Raw genomic sequence first — 24506 nt, 5'->3', positions numbered from 1 at the left:
TGATCTTGCACGCCGCACCCCGTTTATAATCTGTCCCCGGAGCGTGTTCGCTCCGGGTCTGATTACTGTCGATCACGGGGCCGGAGCGTTGTGATGCCAAGGCTGTCACGCCCCCTCCCATAGGCTTGCATCGAGGGGTGGAGCGTGACGTCACACGAGGGCGGAGGCGTGACATCACACGCCGCCGGCCGTGTGGTCGCCGGTAATCAGACACACTCCGGGGACTGATTATAAATGGGGTGCGGCGTGCAAGATCACGGGGGTCCCCAGCGGCGGGACCCCCGTGATCAGGCATCTTATCCCCTACCCTTTGGATAGGGGATAAGATGTCTAAGCGCCGGAGAACCCCTTTAAAATTGTCCGTCAAACGGCCGTTACAAAATCCCATTATAGTCTATGGGATTTTTACCTGATCTGTTTTAACCCCTCATAGCCGGTTATTAACAACGGACATTATTTTGTGACGGGAGAAAGAACAGAAGAAATAGTGCATGCAATATTTCTCCCGTTACTTTCTCCAGTCACAAAATAACGTCCTTTATTAATAACGGGTTATGACCGGTTAAAACAGATCAGGTAAAAACCCCAAAGACTATAAATGGGATTTTGTAACGGCTGTTTTTAATGGTTTTATTATTGGGTCATTATAACAGATCTTTGAAACAGACATTTCTATAGTGTGAAAGCAGGTTAAGACCAGAGGTATCCAAAAAGTAGACTTCCTGATGTTGCAAAATTACAACTCCCAGCAGGTCCGTACAGCCGTTTGCTGTCCAAGCATGTTGGGAGTCATGGCACAATACCTTTCAATCCCATTATTTTTTCCCGGAATTTGAAAAAGGCTATGATCTGGGCTGGCCGCCTTTGCTGTCCATATACATCAATAAACCAGGAGCGGTGATGACCCTTTTGCTGGTTCAGGAACACTCCATAAGTCCATGCACACTACAGAATTTATCAGGCAGAGATCCTGATGGCGGACTGTGCAGGCTTTGCCAGTCCCCACAGCCAGAAATGTACATTCTTATGGCAGGTGAATTTTTGTGGCAGAAAGCTCTGCTGCTGAAACTCTGTAGTATGTATGGCGCTGCGGAATCCCACTGACAGCAATAGGACTCCGTGGGGAAAATCCGTAGTGTGCATAGACCTCAAGAGTCACTCAGCTCCTTCCGTTTGCCCATTTTTCCTGCTTCTAATACATTAGTGTTAATTGCTTACTGTTCACTTGCTGCCTAATATATCCCACCAATTGACAGGTCACAAGATTAATTTCTTCTGTGGTTTTAATGTTATGGCAGATCAGTGTAGGTCTGATACTTAGAACTATAACTTTATTTATAAGATGATTGTACACGGTGTCAAAAAAAGGGTTAAGAGACAGTGAGAAGAAACTACTTGGAAACAGATGTTTCGCACCGCAGAGCTGTGAGGCTGTAATGGAACAGAAAATGTTCTCTGATCGCTGTAGCCACCAGCACAGGTTGCAATGATTTCAGCTGCAATAGCAGAACAGCACACTGGTGTACGAGCGGGCGCGCGGTGGGGATTGACAAAGCCCTGCGATCCAGACTTGAGTGGCAATTAACACAGAGTGAGCTCCAATACCCATTAACCAGGCATTGTACAGTAACCTCACCCCTAGTGTGTCACTAATGTGATGCGCAGCATTAAGAGACACCGAGGAAATTGTGCAGACACGGGGCAATCGGGACTCTAATCAGTTTCCATCTCTGCTTATATTAGGCCATATTAGGCAAGGGAAGTCCTTATAGATAGGCACTGACTTGCTCATTTCTTTTGTGCGTGTACAGGACAGGGTGTCTGACAGTTCGGGTCTAGTGTAGGACAAGGGTCAGTATCGCTGGAGAGCGCTATACAGGGCAAGGGCTACCATCTTGTGACCGCAGTTATGTCTTCTGTATCATTATCTCTCACTGTGGTCACTTTGGGACCACACACTCTGCCATCTCAGGCTGTCTGCCAGCACTAGGAATAACATCTGGATCCCGTTCTCCTTTACAGAACTAGGATTTTTGTGGTCTTATGGAAACTATGCCACTGTTACAGCTCTCGCGACGTAAATGATTCCCTGAAAATATATATATATATATTTTTTTTTTCACATTTTTATGGCAGCTGGCTCCAGACTGAATATCGTCGCAGCCCAGACTTTGATCACTTTGGGTAACTACAGACCATAGCAAAGTACCGCCATAAAAAAAAAATAATAATAATGGAGATTTATCTATAAACCAACCTCCAGCATTTACAGTAAGCTCACAAACAGCAGGACAAAGCTAACCAGAGAGGATTATATGAGGCTTTGGTGAACACTACTAAGGTCTTAAACAAAAACCACAAGACACTGACGTCTGGCTGCTGGCACGATGCCCATACTCTCCATATCACCTAATCCTTTTGCTCTAGTATCTTTATTGTACTAGTGCCTGGAAAATGTCAAAGCTAATGAAACACACTCTGCACTTAAGACTAGCGCCTAATATCTCAATGGCCTCAGACTACGGTCCTAGAGGAGACAGTTCACCGACCGGCTCCACTTAGATTTCCTCACCTTCGCTTTGGCTATCGGCAGAATCTCCCAGGACTGATGCTGCTGGCTTAACCTTTTCTGCGGAAAGCTTCACATCGGACTTACTGAGCTTGCAAATCTCCAAGTCTTTGGTAGGCGTGTGGTCTTCCCGTTCCTTCATTTCGAGTTCTGAGAAGCGCATCATAGCGCGCTAAAAAGAAAGGCGTAATGAACAAAACATTCGGCTGCAAAACATGTTTAACAATTAAAACCCACGCAAATATTGATAAGTACAGATGAACAAACTATGAACAAAAATTGACGCGCTGAATTCCGGTAAGATTGTGTATTCAGGTTCTTACAAACCTTGATGCAGATCTTTCATAGATAAAATAAGGTCAGGTTCACATTAGTTAAGTGCCGCCTGCCATGCATATATGTTGGAAGAGCAGCAAAAAGAGCGTTCCGGTGTATACCATGGCATATACAGAACAATGAACAGATCAAACGTGGCTCATATGTCACTAGGTTTGGTCTGGTATGTATTATTTATGGTGCAGAAAACCACAACCATGTGGTCTATTTGTGATGACGCTTTAGACATCGGAACACTTTTGTGCTGGCTTAATGACAAACATGTGGCATACGGCGCTTCACTGATGTTGAAGCTTAAAGGGGTACTCCCGCCCCTAGACATCTTATCCCCGAGGATAGGGGATAAGATGTCAGATCGCCGGGGTCCCGCCGCTGGGGACTCCCGCTATATAGCATGCGGCACCCACGCGTTTCTGGTCCACAAGCGCTGGAGGGTCTGGGTCCCGACCTCGGGAATGGACGTTCGTGATGTCACAACTCCGCCCCTGTGTGACGTCGTGCCCCGCCCCCTCAATGCAAGTCTATAGGAGGGGGCGTGACGGCCGTCACGCCCCCTCCCATAGACTTGCATTGAGGGGACGGGGCGTGACATCACATGGAGGCAGAGTAGTGACGTCGTGATCTTCCATCCCAGTGGTCGGGAGGAATTAGCCTGAGATCTTCCAGAAGCAGTTACAGGTGGGTGCTGCTTTCTATATTAGCGGGGGTCCCCAGCGATCTGACATCTTATCCCCTATCCTTTGGATAGGGGATAAGATGTCTAGGGGCGGAGTACCCCTTTAACCTTCCTGAAATGGAAGACAACATTTAGCCATCATTGGGTAATCCAACAGATCCCTTTTCTAGAATAAATTTTCAGTAGGTAAATAATAGTCATGCACTCTATAGTCATAGTATTGTAGAAAGTTGGGTAATGGAGGCTAGAACAGTTGTCACCAATCTTACAATAATAAATGATAACTCATTTTATGCTTTTGTTTATCAAGAGTTACAGCAAACCACGGTTCTACATGTCAAATAAGCTATTTGATAAAATGGGCCTAAAGGTGTAGTCTCCTTTAAAAAAGGACAGCGGTTATGAATTTGTGATGTGACTCCTGACATTGGAGAATTAATACCGCAGTCAGTTCCAATGCTCTGCCCGGTCATTCTCTGGAAATTATTCATGAAAAGCACACTTCTGCCCTTCTCACTTCATGCCGCCAGCCGCTCCGCAAAGAAGGAGGGGCTCAGTGTTAACTGTTCGCAGGCACGGTGGAGAAAGGAAGCAGGATCACAAGCTATCGGAGACATTATCTGCTGGGAAAGCAGCTCCAACAACTGCAGAGCTTCACTATTAGTCAGTATAGGGATCATGCTTAGAATGGATCTTATCATAAGGTGTGGGAAAATGCTTCGCTGTTTTTTATAGTACTTCATGGCAAAAAATTTGCACATTTTTCACTAATATGAGATTAAAGCGATCTCAGCAGTGGAGGAGGACAGGACTAACAGACCACCATTATTGCATTGCTTAAAGGGGTATTCCAGGAAAACTTTTTTTTATATATATATCAACTGGCTCCAGAAAGTTAAACAGATTTGTAAATTACTTCTATTAAAAAATCTTAATCCTTTCAGTACTTATGAGCTTCTGAAGTTAAGATTGTTCTTTTCTGTCTAAGTGCTCTCTGATGACACATGTCTCGGGAACCGCCCAGTTTAGAAAGGTTTACTATGGGGATTTGCTTCTAAACTGGGAGGTTCCCGAGACACGTGTCATCAGAGAGCACTTTGGCAGAAAAGAACAACCTTAACTTCAGAAGCTCATAAGTACTGAAAGGATTAAGATTTTTTAATAGAAGTAATTGACAAATCTGTTTAACTTTCTGGAGTCAGTTGATATATATATATAAAAAAAAAAAAGTTTTTTCCTGGATAACCCCTTTAAAAAGCCTATGGCAGTGTCACTTCTGGATACGGGCTGCTCGCATCCGCACATGTATATCCATAAATTACTAAGGCATTAATGACACCACAAGCCTTCATGACCCGCTGACCCCTTTTGTACAAGACACAACTTTATAGAGCGGCTCTTTAAAATGCAGAAGCATGCCTAAATACACAAGCAACATCGATCGTACAATAGGACGGTGAATTAAACAAATGCGTCTGCCGCTCTTCCTCCTAATAATGAGCAAACTCATATTGTTGAAAAGGTTAAGGATGTGGAAATTACAGTAAAGAGGAACATGTTTGGATGCTTGGCTACATGCAAGGTAAACATCAAATTAGCAAACAGACATTTACAGCGGGATGTCAGACACAAAAACCATGGCCTGGAACATACTCGGAAATGAAGAAAATAATGCAGTAGAGTCTAATAATAAAAACTTTAAAGACTGACCTCACAGTAAGCAGCGGGTGGACTTATTATACTGTCCTCTTGTATGCCTTCCATCTAAGTAATTAAAATGGGCACTTAATACATTATCTGGATAATCATCCAATACAATATGACATGAACAATTTAACACTATCGGCTCATAGTTACCTATTTGCTACAATTACATAGCATAACACTGTACTTTATATATAACTTTGCTGTGACCTTACTATTCATTTCATTATAAAACATCTATTAATGCTTCAGCTAGTACAGTTAGGACACAGTTTATTATTCACAGATAATAGTGCAAGTTACAAGGGTTGGGGTTGTGCATGCACCAAATGGCTATGTGTTTTTCTACTCCCCCTGAACAGTACACTGCTTACTATACTAAATAAGGAGGCTGAAAAGTTTCAAGCAACTCACCTGTAGAGCCCTCTGCTCGCGACTTAGTTGGCTTGAATCGGCATACAATTCGGTGGTCATGCACTTGAAGCGGTCACCCACATAGCCAGCGGAGTTTGCAATCCTTTTAGTCAGTTTGGAAGATTTGGTTTTTACAAGTTTCCCATTTATAGTTTCAAATTCATCTGAACTGTCTCTCATGGTGGCCTCGGCTGCTTCTGTGTCAGAATGGCCGTTTGCCATAATGAAGGGCTGCGTTTTTTCCTGGGGTTGCCCATAAAACGCAGCTTGGGCATCTTGACTTTGACTAGGAATCAGAAATTGCGCACCCAGCTCTACGGCAGGGACATCCATAGTTTGGTTCCCAGATACATTTTCCTCTCTGGCCTGGAATACAGGCGAACTCTGAGACTGTTGGGGAACATGAAAGTCATTCTTTCTTGGGGTCTCTTCTCTTGGTGCTATGAAATCCCTGACCTGTGCTCCCTGTTCTGGTTTCTGCAGATCATTCATTATATGCTTTTCAGGTACAAAACCATTCATGGCAAAACTGAAATCACATTTTGTATCTCTTTCTCCATTGGAACTCAACAGTTCTGTCTTAGAAGAATGTTTACTGGTTACTACAGAGGTCGGATGAGACTTAGCGCTCTTATCTGAGGAAGCTTCCAAATTAAGCTTTGGTGTAGAATCTGATATATCCAAAAGTCTCCTCCCAGCAGGTTCCTCGTAGCGTGGCCTTTCGTGGGACCTAGACCTTCTCTCGGTCTTGTCATCTTTGCCTATTTCCATTGTAGAAGGTGGTAGTAAGATTGGATGCACCATACCCAGTGACTCTTGATAGGCCATGTAATCTCTGTTGGTTGGTAGGCTGTAAGAAATTCCAGGCTTTGGGGCCATTGGACCAGGAAAAAGACTTCCATTGGGCAATAAAACTGGGTGAGGATACACAGGAGCTTTTCCATGTAAATGTAAATGGGACAATGCAAGGCTCTCAGAGACTGAATATGGGATAAAACTGCTTGGATAAGCCAAGGGTGTAGAACAGAAGGGCTCACTCCGAGGCAGGAACATAGGTGCAGGGGGCAGCGAAGCTTCACTCACTTTTATGGTTGATTCCATTATGGAAGGCTTTGCTACTTTGCTGCTCTTACTAAGTGAGCTAGCAGGCGGAAGTTGTTGTTGCATAGCAGACTTAGTGCTGTCTTCAGGACTTTTACTTTCCCCATTGGCATTTGGTGCAGGTGAAGCAGATGCAGGACGCCCGGCACTAGAGATGCATCCTGAACTGCTTGTAACTACTACTTCAGAGCTTCCCATCCGAGGGCATGAAGAGCTCCTCTGTTGTGGCATAACCCTTTCCAATGCTTTGTTTTTCAGTGGCATAATGATGCCATTCATGTCTTCGGAGCTGCCCATACCAGGTACTACCCATGATGAAGGTGCATTACTGATCATTTCTGGTCTGAAGATAGCACTAACACCAGCAGAAGGAGATATGGCTTCTTTCTGAATGTCTCTGGTGCACATTCCCATGGTATTTCCAGATCGCCCTGAAAGCAACATTGCTGACATTTCGGCATCACTAAGCTTTGAAGACAAATCAAGTGGTTTTTCAGTTCCTTCTTTGTGAGGTGTTTGCTTTTCCAACAAGCTAGGAGACCTGTTGTCCTTTCTTTCCTTTGTATACCTTTTGGAGGGTGCTTGCATCTGTGCATTTTCTCCGTCAAGTAGTTTGTTAGTCTTGGTGCTTGATTGCCTTAAAGGTGTGAGGTCACTATTTATGCTTGTGAGTGGTTTTGTGTGAGAAACAGATGTAGGCGGTGTTGAGATTTTAACAAATGACTGATAATCAGAATAGCCATCTCCAACTGGTTGAGTTGAGTGATGAAGCCTAGGAGATGGTCTTTGAGAAGATGCCAACAACAGTGAGGCTTCAGGTGACATACTGCTAGCCATAGACTTTGTGCACGGCATCCTAGGCTGCTTATTTGTTTGAAGATGAGAATAGGCATGGTGATCAACATTAGACCCTGGATTAATCCCCATTTTCCATGGTAAACTTTTTTCTAAGCAATGAACAGTAGTGGGTATGGCCGGAGCTGCTGATGGTGCAGGGATCCTCATTGGTGGTGCCAGGCTTGATGGGATATGGGATGTTACATAAGGTGACGGTGGAAGATATACAAAGCGTTCACCATTCGGGCAAACTGGTGAGTAGGTTAAATGCTGTGGCAAACTGTAAGCCGACTGCTGAGGTAGAAACGCCTTATACATGCTTAAAGAATACTTATTTGGTGAATCGATGAATGGGTACATAGCTGGTGATGCGCTATCCATATAGGAGTGCACCCAAGGAATCCTTAAATAATTAGCACCATTCACATCAATGGGACTCTGTTTATCATTGACTGCTCTGTCCAAAACCAGAGATTCACTTGTAGGGACAGATGTCTTTTGCAGTCCTGGTGGGGTTTTAAACAAGGAGTTAAAACCATTGGGCTGTTTTCCAGTCATCTGGGCAGTCTCCATCGTTTCAGCAGTATTTGGCTTAAATTGAAGTTCAGAATTTCGGTCAGGTGCATACCCAAGCCCTGGTATAGTGGATGGTTCTCTAACTTTTTCCGTGCCAAGGCCACACAGGCTAGAGTAGACCATGCCTCCAGGGACTCTTAATCCTTCCTGCATTAGACCTGTACGGTCCATGCCGAGAGCAGTTAGGCTGTCCATTCGATGAACAGCTGCTGCATCCACCTATACAAGAAAAAGAAGTAATAATAAATACAGAGACACAGAATATATTGTACACAACCTGAATAACTACATCGCACTGTATGCTACAAAGTCAAGGAAGAGAATCATGGTGCGTGTGAACACCTTGCCAGATACGGATGTTTCCAACTGGTGTAAGTTGTGACCCTGAACAAATTTCACCCTTGTTTTGTTCCCCATTTGCATGTGACATAACTGATCTAGATCAGTGTGGTGTGCGGAGAATAGTGACCTTCAGCATTGTCTGTCCATTTAACTAAACAGACTCAATTAACTATATGGAAGATAATGCCATGTCCGTCCTAGACATTACACCAGACAGAACAGAGCATAAAGAGAAACTTATAATTATACCCCCCCCCAGTCATCTCTGCATAGAACTAAAATGCTCGTTATATACGCTATAGGATGTGACCGGGCTGTCCTAAATGCACTAACTGGTCATTAAATCTAATTGCTGAAGACGTTATTGTGAGAAATAATAAAAAAAATGATCACTTAGCAACCAACTTGGGGTAGATTTTATACAGCTTCTTCCTTCTGAACTTCTGGCTTAGATTATCTACCAGCATTATAATATGTGTAAGGAGTAAACCTGGACAACTACTTCTTTAGTGTGGAATCTTACCAAGGTGTGACCGAGATGATCTTCTCTCAGCTCAAGTCGGGCTTTCTGAATGTCACCATCAGTGATAAGAATTTTCCTAAAAGAGATTAAGAATTCTTAGCAAACTATTTATGGAAAGTGAGACAAAAAACAGATCACTAAATAGATACAATTTTACTTTTGGGACATATTCTAGGAATACTTTGTAAAATGCTGTGGGGCCTTCCATTCATCTTCTAGACCTCAGAATATTTTCTCTGTGTAAATGATTTCTTAAAGGCCGAAAACAACTTATCCCAACTTATAAAGTGTTTGATTGCGGGGGGGTGGCTCCTGCATGGCCGACACGCCTTCTCCATGTAGTTCTATGGGAGAGGCAGAGAGGCAGCATTCATGCCTCCCCGCCTCTCCCATAGAACTGTATGGGGAGGGGGCGTAACCGTCGACCTCTCTAGGTGTGGGCGTTCAGGAGATTGCGGGGGTCCCAGCGGTCGGACACTTATCCCCTATTCTGTGGGGATAGGGGATAAGTGTAATAGCGCTGCAGTTGTCCTTTAATGATCATTACTCTATGGATTACCATAATAGTAAATGTATCAATTTGTCATAAATAATAAAAGCCTTTAATCCGATATAATATGATCTAACACTGACTGTATCAGCCCTTCCGAGTGTTTAGGCCTTGTTCACATCTGTGTGAGGCGGTCCGATACACAATGGACACGGTCAGCTCACATGGACTTTAACAGGATCCCTCTTAGTAACAGGTCCCCCAATTAAAGGACTCTGCACTAGAACTCCCTGGATGGGGCTCCAGTGCAGATTTAAATGTGGCCGTAGCTTTCTTCTCACAATCGCTGTAATCTTTGTTAGGGCTCATTCACATAAAGATTTGTGTGTCTGGGGCACGGATATGATAAGAAACTGTTGAAATGACATGGAGACATACCAAGCTTGGACATGCATGGGCCCAATACCAAGTGAAGTCAGTTACTGACTACATTCAGGTCATTTTCTGAACATATCTGAGTTTTGGATAGGACTGAGAAATGCTTGGAAAATGACCGGAAAGATGGACAACTGAAATGAATGCAGCCTGTGCCTGTCAGAGCTTTGATAGCTATCCCTGCCTCAGGGGCACACATCATGCTGCGAACCTGGCCTTAATTATGCAGTTCCACAAGTTGCCTGCAGGTGTCGCTATTGCTGTCTGTAAGGCAACTAACAAAAAAATATCTTCCTAATCAATAATAGCAACTGAATGATAAAGCGGAACTGTGTCTGTGTAAAGAATGAGTGCGATGTCTGGGGGAAGGGCATCAACCACAAGAAGGGGAAAGAAGCCCTATAGTCAGTACAATGTACTCCTCACATCAGGGTGAGCATTGTTCTGTCCTTTATGTGAAGTATAAGATGGTGAATTATCAGGACTAGAGGAATCGGTGGATTACTATTAGATGGTGAATTATCAGGACTAGAGGAATCGGTGGATTACTATTAGATGGTGAATTATCAGGACTAGAGGAATCGGTGGATTACTATTAGATGGTGTATTATCAGGACTAGAGGAATCAGTGGATTACTATAAAATGATGTATTATCAGGACTAGAGGAATCGGTGGATTACTATAAAATGGTGCATTATCAGGACTAGAGGAATCGGTGGATTACTATTAGATGGTGAATTATCAGGACTAGAGGAATCGGTGGATTACTATTAGATGGTGTATTATCAGGACTAGAGGAATCAGTGGATTACTATAAAATGGTGTATTATCAGGACTAGAGGAATCGGTGGATTACTATTAGATGGTGAATTATCAGGACTAGAGGAATCAGTGGATTACTATTAGATTGTGTATTATCAGGACTAGAGGAATCGGTGGATTACTATTAGATGGTGTATTATCAGGACTAGAGGAATCAGTGGATTACTATTAGATGGTGTATTATCAGGACTAGAGGAATCAGTGGATTACTATAAAATGGTGAATTATCAGGACTAGAGGAATCGGTGGATTACTATAAAATGGTGAATTATCAGGACTAGAGGAATCGGTGGATTACTATTAGATGGTGTATTATCAGGACTAGAGGAATCAGTGGATTACTATTAGATGGTGAATTATCAGGACTAGAGGAATCGGTGGATTACTATTAGATGGTGAATTATCAGGACTAGAGGAATCGGTGGATTACTATAAGATGGTGAATTATCAGGACTAGAGGAATCGGTGGATTACTATTAGATGGTGAATTATCAGGACTAGAGGAATCGGTGGATTACTATTAGATGGTGTATTATCAGGACTAGAGGAATCAGTGGATTACTATTAGATGGTGTATTATCAGGACTAGAGGAATCAGTGGATTACTATAAAATGGTGTATTATCAGGACTAGAGGAATCGGTGGATTACTATTAGATGGTGAATTATCAGGACTAGAGGAATTGGTGGATTACTATTAGATGGTGAATTATCAGGACTAGAGGAATCGGTGGATTACTATTAGATGGTGAATTATCAGGACTAGAGGAATCGGTGGATTACTATAAAATGGTGTATTATCAGGACTAGAGGAATCGGTGGATTACTATAAAATGGTGTATTATCAGGACTAGAGGAATCGGTGGATTACTATTAGATGGTGAATTATCAGGACTAGAGGAATCGGTGGATTACTATTAGATGGTGTATTATCAGGACTAGAGGAATCGGTGGATTACTATTAGATGGTGTATTATCAGGACTAGAGGAATCGGTGGATTACTATTAGATTGTGAATTATCAGGACTAGAGGAATCGGTGGATTACTATTAGATGGTGTATTATCAGGACTAGAGGAATCGGTGGATTACTATTAGATGGTGAATTATCAGGACTAGAGGAATCGGTGGATTACTATTAGATGGTGAATTATCAGGACTAGAGGAATCGGTGGATTACTATTAGATGGTGAATTATCAGGACTAGAGGAATCGGTGGATTACTATTAGATTGTGTATTATCAGGACTAGAGGAATCGGTGGATTACTATTAGATGGTGAATTATCAGGACTAGAGGAATCGGTGGATTACTATTAGATGGTGAATTATCAGGACTAGAGGAATCGGTGGATTACTATTAGATGGTGAATTATCAGGACTAGAGGAATCGGTGGATTACTATAAAATGGTGAATTATCAGGACTAGAGGAATCGCAGGATTACTATTAGATGGTGAATTATCAGGACTAGAGGAATCGGTGGATTACTATAAAATGGTGAATTATCAGGACTAGAGGAATCGGTGGATTACTATTAGATGGTGAATTATCAGGACTAGAGGAATCGGTGGATTACTATTAGATGGTGAATTATCAGGACTAGAGGAATCGGTGGATTACTATTAGATGGTGAATTATCAGGACTAGAGGAATCGGTGGATTACTATTAGATTGTGTATTATCAGGACTAGAGGAATCGGTGGATTACTATTAGACGGTGTATTATCAGGACTAGAGGAATCGGTGGATTACTATAAAATGGTGAATTATCAGGACTAGAGGAATCGCAGGATTACTATTAGATGGTGTATTATCAGGATTGATGGATCACGAATCACTAAGACATTGTGTATTATTAGGGCTAGAGAGATGGGTGACTTCCTATTAGTGTTTCCCAACCAAGTTGCCTCCAGCGGTTGCAAAACTACAACTCCCAGCATGCCTGGACAGCCAAAGGCTGTCCGGGCATGCTGGGAGTTGTAGTTTTGCAACCGCTGGAGGCACCCTAGTTGGGAAACACTGTCCTATTAGATCGTGTATGATCGGTGACTTCCTATCAGATCGTGTATGATGGGTGACTTCCTATCAGATCGTGTATGATCGCTGACTTCCTATTAGATCGGTGAATTGCTATCAGATCGTGTATGATCGCTGACTTCCTATCAGATCGTATATGATTGCTGACTTTCTATCAGATAGTGTATGATCGGTGACTTCCTATTAGATCGGTGAATTTCTATCAGATCGTGTATGATTGCTGACTTCCTATCAGATCCTGTATAATCGCTGACTTCCTATCAGATCGTGTATGATCGCTGACTTCCTATTAGATCGGTGAATTGCTATCAGATCGTGTATGATCGCTGACTTCCTATCAGATCGTGCATGATCGCTGACTTCCTATTAGATCGGTGAATTGCTATCAGATCGTGTATGATGGGTGACTTCCTATCAGATCGTGTATGATCGCTGACTTCCTATTAGATCGGTGAATTGCTATCAGATCGTGTATGATCGCTGACTTCCTATCAGATCGTGCATGATCGCTGACTTCCTATTAGATCGGTGAATTGCTATCAGATCGTGTATGATGGGTGACTTCCTATCAGATCGTGTATGATCGCTGACTTCCTATTAGATCGGTGAATTGCTATCAGATCGTGTATGATGGGTGACTTCCTATCAGATCGTGTATGATCGCTGACTTCCTATTAGATCGGTGAATTGCTATCAGATCGTGTATGATGGGTGACTTCCTATCAGATCGTGTATGATCGCTGACTTCCTATTAGATCGGTGAATTGCTATCAGATCGTGTATGATCGCTGACTTGCTATTAGATCGGTGAATCAGTTGGTGTTGTTCACATCGGGGCTGGTTGTTATTGAAGACCTCCATGGTCGGCCCCTGATGGATGAGCCGGCTCGGCAGACTGTAATGTAGATGAATTAGGGCCATTACCTGTCCTCATTGATGCCGCACATGCGGACCCGCTCATTGCTCATCCAGCTATGTACGTTCCCATAGAGGGGGGTAGCGGAAAGCATGTCGCCCCCTTAATTCAGCCTTCCCTTGTCGTCAGCGTGTCCCCCTGTGCGGAAACATGAGAAGGGAGAGAAGGAGGTGAGACAAGCAGAGCGGAGGCAGCAGCAGCAGCAGCAGCAGCACTCCCCCGGGTCATTAATAATAGAAGCCGCGTTTGCTCGGGAGGTGGAGGGGGGTTTGAGGTGGGGTTTGGGGATCAGCTTGTGCTAAACGCTCAGGGACATTCCCGGCAATAAAAGGGTGGCGGGGGCGATGCAAATCGGGGTCGTTTATAGGTCAAGGGAAAAGCAACTTACTTGCTGATCTCATTAACCCGCTCGGCGCCGGAGCCATTTGTCACCGGGCTCGCTGGCCGCCCTCTAGCCGTTAATTGCTGTCATTAGCAGCCGGCTGCTGTGCGGGCTTAACCCTTGCGGCGCCCCTTCCCCTCCGCCCCGCCATGCATCATCAGACGTCGGTACCACCGACCGCGCACAATGGAAATCCAATAATATCCGATCAAGGGCACAGGCGGCGGCGGCGGCTCTTAACCCCTTGCGGGCCGCACAGTGTACTAGGGCTATTATGTACGGCAGGCAGCAGCTATTCCTTTATATACGAGCCGTGAGCGCTCCCCGCACGGAGATAAATCACAGGCTGCCAGGCAGAGCGCTGTTCCGCGCACAGGACACGATCGCGCCGCGTCTCTTGATAGATGACATGTCAGCGCGGCGGAGATCGTGCGGCTCCAGCGTGGCTGGGAGGAGATGACACGGCTCTCCGCAGCCCTGATCGCGATGTCAGGATAGAAGACATCGCAGCGCTCCCTGCCAAGCACGTACTGAAGCTGCTCTGTGTGGCAGCTACAAAGGCGGGGGAGGGGGCTGCCGAGCGCCGTCTGCTTAATCCCAAAAGCAGTTGTTCTTCCAGATCAAGACAGGCGCGCACATCACCGGGGATTAGCAGCCTCGCTACCGAGAAATCCCCGCGTACAGCGCAAGCCTCGCTACACGTCTCTATTTCTGCGAGCGCCGGATTGTATTACCGCTCCACGGGCGGATGTACGTCCACCGGGAACCTGACACAAGCACATATGTACACGGCAATGAGTAGGGTTCCGGTCCCCGGGGAGCGCACTGCCTCGTCTATCCATTACACTGCGCAGCGATGGTCCCGCACACGTGTCTGGAGGAGGAGGAGGAGGGGTGCGGGGGATAAATCATCTCTGATCCGGCCTGAGCGGCAGCAGGTGAGAGGTGACGGCTGCCGGAGACGCGCGGACTTCCTGCCCGCCCGGGGCCGCACTCACCGGGGATTTCCTGGGGAGAGGATTTACAAGAGTGTAAAAAAAATGCCTGGGGCAGTGGGGAGGTCACCCCCAAACCACGGGACACACAGTACACGACCAGATATGTCTGCGATATACCGGGAAATCACCACAAACCACGGGACACACAGTACACGACCAGATATGTCTGCGATATACCGGGAAATCACCCCAAACCACGGGACACACAGTACACGACCAGATATGTCTGCGATATACCGGGAAATCACCACAAACCACGGGACACACAGTACACGACCAGATATGTCTGCGATATACCGGGAAATCACCACAAACCACGGGACACACAGTACACGATCATATATGTCTGCGATATATGAGGAAATTACAAACCACGGGACACACAGTACACGAACAGATATGTCTACGATATATGAGGAAATCACAAACCACGGGACACACAGTGCACGACCAGATACGTCTGCGATATATGAGGAAATCACCACAAAACACGGGACACACAGTACACGATCATATACGTCTGCGATATATGAGGAAATTACAAACCACGGGACACACAGTACACGACCATATATGTCTGCGATATATGAGGAAATTACAAACCACGGGACACACAGTGCACGACCAGATACGTCTGCGATATATGAGGAAATCACAAACCACGGGACACACAGTACACGACCATATATGTCTGCGATATACCGGGAAATCACCACAAACCACGGGACACACAGTGCACGACCAGATACGTCTGCGATATATGAGGAAATCACCACAAAACACGGGACATACAGTACACGACCATATATGTCTGCGATATACCGGGAAATTACTCTAAACTATAGAGAGAGTACGGGAAAATCAGACAAATATACGGGACATGCAGTAGAGCAGTGGTCTTCAACCTGTGGACCTCCAGATGTTGCAAAACAACAACTCCCAGCATGCCCGCTGGGAGTTGTAGTTTTGCAACATCTGGAGGTCCACAGGTTGAAGACCACTGCAGTAGAGGAAAGGTCAGCGCTATACGGGGAGATCACCCCAACCATATACGGGGCATACAGAACACAATCCTATGGGTCTGCGCTATATACGGGGCATACAGAACACGATCCTATAGGTCTGCGCTATACAGGGCATACAGTACACGATCCTATAGGTCTGCGCTATATACGGGGCATACAGAACAAGATCCTATAGGTCTGCGCTATACAGGGCATACAGTACACGATCCTATAGGTCTGCGCTATATACGGGGCATACAGAACAAGATCCTATAGGTCTGCGCTATATACGGGGCACACAGTACACGATCCTATAGGTCTGCGCTATATACGGCACACAGTACACGATCCTATAGGTCTGCGCTATATACAGCACACAGAACACGATCCTATAGGTCTGCGCTATATACAGCACACAGTACACGATCCTATAGGTCTGCGCTATATACGGGGCACACAGAACACGATCCTATAGGTCTGCGATATATACAGCACACAGTACACGATTCTATAGGTCTGCGCTATATACGGGGCATACAGAACACAATCCTATAGGTCTGCGATATATACAGCACACAGTACACGATCCTATAGGTCTGCGCTATATACGGGGCATACAGTACACGATCCTATAGGTCTGCGCTATATACAGGGCACACAGAACACGATCCTATAGGTCTGCGCTATATACAGGGCACACAGTACACGATCCTATAGGTCTGCGCTATATACGGCATACAATACACGATGCTATAGGTCTGCGCTATATACGGGGCATACAGAACACAATCCTATAGGTCTGCGCTATATACGGCACACAGGACACTATCCTATAGGTCTGCGCTATATACGGCATACAGAACACGATCCTATAGGTCTGCGCTATATACGGCATACAGTACACGATCCTATAGGTCTGCGCTATATACGGCACACAGGACACTATCCTATAGGTCTGCGCTATATACGGCATACAGAACACGATCCTATAGGTCTGCGCTATATACGGCATACAGAACACGATCCTATAGGTCTGCGCTATATACGGCATACAGTACACGATCCTATAGGTCTGCGCTATATACGGCATACAGAACACGATCCTATAGGTCTGCGCTATATACGGCATACAGTACACGATCCTATAGGTCTGCGCTATATACGGGGCATACAGAACACAATCCTATAGGTCTGCGCTATATACGGCATACAGAACACGATCCTATAGGTCTGCGCTATATACGGCATACAGAACACGATCCTATAGGTCTGCGCTATATACAGCACACAGAACACGATCCTATAGGTCTGCGCTATATACAGCACACAGTACACGATCCTATAGGTCTGCGCTATATACGGCACACAGTACACGATGCTATAGGTCTGCGCTATATACGGCACACAGTACACGATGCTATAGGTCTGCGCTATATACGGGGCATACAGAACACGATCCTATAGGTCTGCGCTATATACGGCACACAGTACACGATGCTATAGGTCTGCGCTATATACGGCATACAGAACACGATCCTATAGGTCTGCGCTATATACGGGGCATACAGTACACGATCCTATAGGTCTGCGCTATATACGGCATACAGAACACGATCCTATAGGTCTGCGCTATATACGGGGCACACAGTACACGATCCTATAGGTCTGCGCTATATACGGGGCACACAGTACACGATCCTATAGGTCTGCGCTATATACGGGGCACACAGTACACGATCCTATAGGTCTGCGCTATATACGGGGCATACAGAACACGATCCTATAGGTCTGCGCTATATACGGGGCACACAGTACACGATCCTATAGGTCTGCGCTATATACGGGGCATACAGTACACGATCCTATAGGTCTGCGCTATATACGGGGCACACAGTACACGATCCTATAGGTCTGCGCTATATACGGGGCATACAGTACACGATCCTATAGGTCTGCGCTATATACGGGGCATACAGAACACGATCCTATAGGTCTGCGCTATATACGGGGCACACAGTACACGATCCTATAGGTCTGCGCTATATACGGGGCACACAGTACACGATCCTATAGGTCTGCGCTATACTTGTATTTCCTCTCGTGTTCCCGGAGCTGTGTCCCCCCGCTGAGGACATATGTCACCGGGAATAGTCGTTATAGGATTGCACGATGTACGGCTATACGGCGCCTGTGTGAGTGCAGGACGCGCCGATCAGACGTTCATACACTGCGATATCGCGATCGTGCGGAGGTGTGAGCCCAGGGGTGAGGTGCGGGGAGTCGCGGGAGGAAAGTGTCAGGAACAAGCTGCGTTTTATTAACAGGATTATCGCGGCGCATGATTTATTCCAGGGCTGGAGTGTAATTGCTCCGGGGGGAGGGCGCGCTGCTAAATGCCGGGTTAATAAGTAAGAGGAGGGGGCGGCGGGATATCACTGATGGAGGACGTGGCGCTCGGCCTCTTTATAGCAGCTGCTCCCCTGAGGCTCCGCCGAGCGCTGATCAATAGCTGCACATTCCCCGCTTCTTTATGGGCTCTTGTAGCGCTGGCTCCGGTACACACCATACAGATAATCCCAGTACCGGAGCCGTCCAGCCCGGGGGCGACCACAAAGAAAGGGCCAGTGACTGCGGGGACACATTCCAGCAACAAGCGCTCTATTTATATCGCGATCATCACGCTAGTCATGACATGTGGCAGCCATTGTGCCTGCGATCACAAAGCACATTATCCCACACTGCAGGAGATTGGCCATTCATCACATTGCTGTGCCCGGGGATCGGGAGTCACTATGTCCTTATTATACTGTTCTCTAGTAATGACAACCGCAGAGGAACCGACGTGAGCTCCGACCAGGGTGTCTCCAGCTGTTGCAAAACTACAACTCCCAGCATGCCCGGACAGCCGAAGGCTGTCCGGGCATGCTGGGAGTTGTAGTTTTGCAACAGCTGGAGGCACCCTGATTGGGAAACACTGTTCTTTATACTGTACAGACATGGCTGTGTTCACACTATATAGCTCATTCTATTGTCCTGTATTAGGCTGGGTTCACACTATATCATGCTGGGAGTTGTAGATTTGCAACAGCTGGAGGCATCCTGGTCGGGAAACACTGTTCTTTATACTGTACAGACATGGCTGTGTTCACACTATACAGTTCATTCTATTGTCCTGTATTAGGCTGGGTTCACACTATATCATGCTAGGCATGCTGGGAGTTGTAGTTTTGCAACAGCTGGAGGCACCCTGGTTGGGAAACACTGTTCTTTATACTGTACAGACATGGCTGTGTTCACACTATACAGTTCATTCTATTGTCCTGTATTAGGCTGGGTTCACACTATATCATGCTAGGCATGCTGGGAGTTGTAGTTTTGCAACAGCTGGAGGCACCCTGGTCGGGAAACACTGTTCTTTACACTGTACAGACATGGCTGTGCTCACACTATATAGCTCATTCCATTGTCCTGTATTAGGCTGTGTTCACACTATACAGTTCATTCCATTGTCCTGTATTAGGCTGGGGGGTTCACACTATATTATTTATTCCAGTTCACCTCTGCGAGCCCCATTGCAAAGTCCGCTCATGACAAAAAAAAAAAACTGGACAATGGACACCATCGGATCCCATTGACTATTATGGGTCTGGTGACCATTGCAGTATTTCTCCGCTCATGTCCCGCTATTTGGACGCATTCTGTGAGATCAGACGCAGATGTGAACTGATCCTCCAATGGTGATGGGAGCCCTAAGACCAATACAACATGGACTCCATAGGAAGAATCATTTCTAGGGGAGACAATCCCCAGAACACAAGACACAGGCACTCCTGCCGCACCATCTTCTTGTTTAGGCTGCGTTCACACTGCGTTTGTTTCTATTTAACTTCTATCTCCCATATAATTGTATAGGAATCAGAAGCAGTCAGGCCTTTTTTATGCTGCCCTTTAGCTGTCAATCACAGTCCGGCAGAATGACAGGAGTTTAGCAGAAGAAAATAGTGCAAAATATATATATATATATATATATATATATATATATATATATATATATATATTCTCTGCTAAATGACCCGATCCCTGGCCGACCCCATTTAAGTCAATGACATCTGTCATAGGGCACAAAGAGAAGAGCTGAAGGGACCCAGAACAGGATGAGCAGGAGGGCAACCAACATGTACCACAGGGCTGGACAGAAGGTGTGACACCGGACACCAACTGGTCCTATTCACTTTGAATGGGGTCCCTCAGGTTTGGGTAGGGTCACATGCACCATATTTTGCTTTTGCTGCTGCTATTTTCGTACCCATTGAAGTCAATGGGAGAGATTATCAAAGGATTTAGACTGATTTTTCCTGTCTAAATTTGTTGCGACTTTTGCTCTAGAGGATTTTTAGGACATGATGCATTCTAGTCTATTTTAGACAGAAAAATGCATTGGTGCTGAATTTATCAATAGCTACTTTTCAGCGACAAGTCTTATCGCTGAAAGTACGCTGAAATGTCAGACCATGCTGGAGCAGGTTTATATACAGTCTAAAGCATAGATCCCGAAGTCCATGCGCAGAATTTATCAAGAGCCGTGCGACTTTTGATAAATTAAGCGCACAATAGACCGGCCTAACCCTCTGTAGATTGGCCTATAATGATGCGGGACATAGGGGGAGATTTATATAAGCCGTCTATGTCCCGCATCAATATAAATCAAACTACAGAGCGTTAGGCTGGTCTATTGTGCGCTTAATTTATCAAAAGTCGCACGGCTCTTGATAAAGCACATATTTAGACTGAGACGTCTCCCCAATGGGTAGCAGATTTTGCTAGGAAAATATGCAGCAGCAAATACCACGTAACCTATTTGTGAATTGACCCTAACATAAAAAAATAAATTAAATAAATGATATAAATAATTCCAAAGAAGCAGCCGGCACATGCCCCAAGGTTAATAGAAAGTATACGGTGCTCGCAGTCATAGTATACGGTGCACGCAGTCATAGGATACGGTGCACGCAGTCATAGTATACGGTGCACGCAGTCATAGTATACGGTGCACGCAGTCATAGTATACGGTGCTCGCAGTCATAGGATACGGTGCACGCAGTCATAGTATACGGTGCACGCAGTCATAGGATACGGTGCACGCAGTCATAGGATACGGTGCACGCAGTCAAAGTATACGGTGCACGCAGTCAAAGTATACGGTGCACGCAGTCATAGGATACGGTGCGCGCAGTCATAGTATACGGTGCACGCAGTCATAGTATACGGTGCACGCAGTCATAGGATACGGTGCACGCAGTCATAGGATACGGTGCACGCTGTCATAGGATACGGTGCACGCAGTCATAGGATACGGTGCACGCAGTCATAGGATACGGTGCACGCAGTCATAGTATACGGTGCACGCAGTCATAGTATACGGTGCACGCAGTCATAGGATACGGTGCACGCAGTCATAGTATACGGTGCACGCAGTCATAGGATACGGTGCACGCAGTCATAGGATACGGTGCACGCAGTCATAGGATACGGTGCACGCAGTCATAGTATACGGTGCACGCAGTCATAGGATACGGTGCACGCAGTCATAGGATACGGTGCACGCAGTCATAGTATACGGTGCACGCAGTCATAGTATACGGTGCACGCAGTCATAGGATACGGTGCACGCAGTCATAGTATACGGTGCACGCAGTCATAGTATACGGTGCACGCAGTCATAGTATACGGTGCACGCAGTCATAGTATACGGTGCACGCAGTCATAGTATACGGTGCACGCAGTCATAGGATACGGTGCACGCAGTCATAGGATACGGTGCACGCAGTCATAGGATACGGTGCACGCAGTCATAGGATACGGTGCACGCAGTCATAGGAGGATTGGTTAGGGACTCAACACAGTAGGAAAAACCGCAGCACACAAAAGGGGTCCTAAGTGCAGAAAAAAGCGCTTTTTGTATATCTTGCTAAAGATGGAATAAATGGCACTTTTTTCTGCACTGTTTGTGTGCTGCGGTTTTTTCTACTGTATATATTTTTGTTTTGTACACAATACCATAGTTGGCTACATTTTTCACATACATCAACATTTCAAAGAAACAGAAAAACCGAGACAAAGACGCAGTGTGAACCCAACCCAACCATACCCAAGATGCGGTAAATGATACATAGGCTATGGCAATGTGAACAAGGCCCGGTGCCAGCGATCGCCTCCACACTTGGAGATATATATATATATATATATATATATATATATATATATATATATATATATTATAGATATTTACATACGTGGGCGCCCGGGAGAAGTAATGATCGTCGTGTGATGATTTCGGTGCCAGGCCCGGTGGGGCACACACATGGCAGTGCTCCCCTCCCCCCGCTGTGCCGAGACGCGATCCGAGGATTAAACAGGCTCCTATTATAATTTTACAGCCTCCGATGCAGACAGCCTCCTCTGTGACTTTCCTCGCAGCTGTAGGCGAGCGCTGACTTTACCCTTTACGCTCCGGAGCCGCGCCACAATGACGAGGTCCAGTTCTTCTTCAGGGTGGTCCGACACGTGACCTGCCCCAGATCGGACATATACGTCACACTGGCTCCTCGGTATTACAGCAGCGATTAGGGCTGGGACTTGTAGTCCCCCCCCCCCTCCTCCCTGACACAGTGAAGGGTTAATCCCTGGAGGACACATGACAGGAGACAGTCTCGCAGTGTAAAGGGGGGAAACAGCTGCTTCCACACAATGATCGCATTTCTTACGAGCGCGATGCACTTGAGCCAAACTATGCGGTGACTTGTTCCAGCAGGTTCAGTGTTTATGTGTCTCACTACATCACACGGCCCGATAGGACGCGGAGCGATCCAGAAAAGTGCCGACTGCCTGACTCCCCCCCCCCCCCCCCCCCCCCCGTGTCATTTATTCCAGGGGCCAGATGGAACGCTACAGCAGTGCTTCCCAGACAGGATGCCTCCAGCTGTTGGCATGCTGGGAGTTGTAGTATTGCAACAGCTGGAGGCACCCTGGCTGGGAAACACTGTCTTATTAGATCGTGTATGATCGGTGACTTCCTATTATATCGTGTATGATCGGTGACTTCCTATAAGATCGTGTATCAGTGACTTCCTAATAGATCGTGTATGATCGGTGACTTCCTATTATATTATGTATGATCGGTGACTTCCTATTATATCGTGTATGATCGGTGACTTCCTATTAAATCGTGTATGATCGGTGACTTCCTATTATATTATGTATGATCGGTGACTTCCTATTATATCGTGTATGATCGGTGACTTCCTATTATATCGTGTATGATCAGTGACTTCCCATTATATCGTGTATGCTCGGTGACTTCCTATTAGATCGTGTATGATCGGTGACTTACTATTATATTATGTATGATCGGTGACTTCCCATTAGATCGTGTATGATCGGTGACTATTATATTATGTATGATCGGTGACTTCCTATTATATCGTGTATGATCAGTGACTTCCCATTATATCGTGTATGCTCGGTGACTTCCTATTAGATCGTGTATGATCGGTGACTTACTATTATATTATGTATGATCGGTGACTTCCCATTAGATCGTGTATGATCGGTGACTATTATATTATGTATGATCGGTGACTTCCTATTAGATCGTGTATCAGTGACTTCCTAATAGATCGTGTATGATCGGTGACTTGCGGAGACTTGTAGTTTTGCAACAGCTGGAGGCACCCTGGGTGGGAAACACTGTCCTATTAGATCGTGTATGATCAGTGACTTCCTATTAGATCGTGTATGATCGGTGACTTTCTATTAAATCGTGTATGATCGGTGACTTCCTATTAGATCCTGTATGATCAGTGACTTCCTATTAGATCCTGTATGATCAGTGACTTACTATTAGATCCTGTATGATCGCTGACTTCCTATTAGATCATGTATGATCGGTGACTTGCTGGGAGTTGTAGTTTTGCAACAGCTGGAGGCACCCTGGTAGAGCAGCACGAGGGCTTTTAAGGCTACTGCATATGTGGTGCCTCTAATTACATATGTGGGGTCCCCCCCACACTTAGGGATAGACGTCCTATATTTCTAGGGGTATGTTCACAAGCAAATGTTGTGGCGCTGACATACACTAGAGCCCCGTTCTGCACACGTGTAAACAAGGACGGCCATGGATTTATTTGCATTTGTTTGTTTGTGTAGGATTTTGTTTTCGATTGTATATTTATTTAATTGATTTATTTATTTGATTTATTTCGGTTTTCTGGTGTGGAGCACTGGACACAGCTTTCTACAGCTACTGACTAGTATCGCAAAATACGCCTGAGATTGAAGTGTGAACA

The 24506-nt window shown here is 45.5% G+C and overlaps 1 protein-coding gene across 9 annotated transcripts in view; it reads right to left on the bottom strand.

Annotated features, from left to right (window-relative positions):
- Positions 1-24506, bottom strand: part of BCOR (BCL6 corepressor) — a 235085-nt gene that overhangs the window by 17978 nt on the left and 192601 nt on the right. For 6 of the 9 annotated variants that reach the window (XM_056558900.1, XM_056558902.1, XM_056558901.1 and 3 more), the window contains 5 exons: positions 13786-13915; positions 9079-9154; positions 5700-8432; positions 5292-5345; positions 2573-2741 (listed from right to left, as the gene is read on the bottom strand). In XM_056558900.1, coding sequence (XP_056414875.1) covers positions 2573-2741; positions 5292-5345; positions 5700-8432; positions 9079-9154; positions 13786-13871 — 3118 coding nt within the window. In that variant the 5' untranslated portion in view covers positions 13872-13915. Of the gene's footprint in view, positions 1-2572; positions 2742-5291; positions 5346-5699; positions 8433-9078; positions 9155-13785; positions 13916-14165; positions 14799-14893; positions 15024-24506 lie in introns of those variants that run through there. The other 3 variants (XM_056558906.1, XM_056558904.1, XM_056558907.1) reach the window with 3 other exon arrangements.

This window comes from Hyla sarda, chromosome 2 (genome assembly GCF_029499605.1).
Source record: "Hyla sarda isolate aHylSar1 chromosome 2, aHylSar1.hap1, whole genome shotgun sequence".
NCBI lineage: Eukaryota > Metazoa > Chordata > Amphibia > Anura > Hylidae > Hyla > Hyla sarda.
This window is presented reverse-complemented; position numbering and strand designations above follow the sequence as displayed.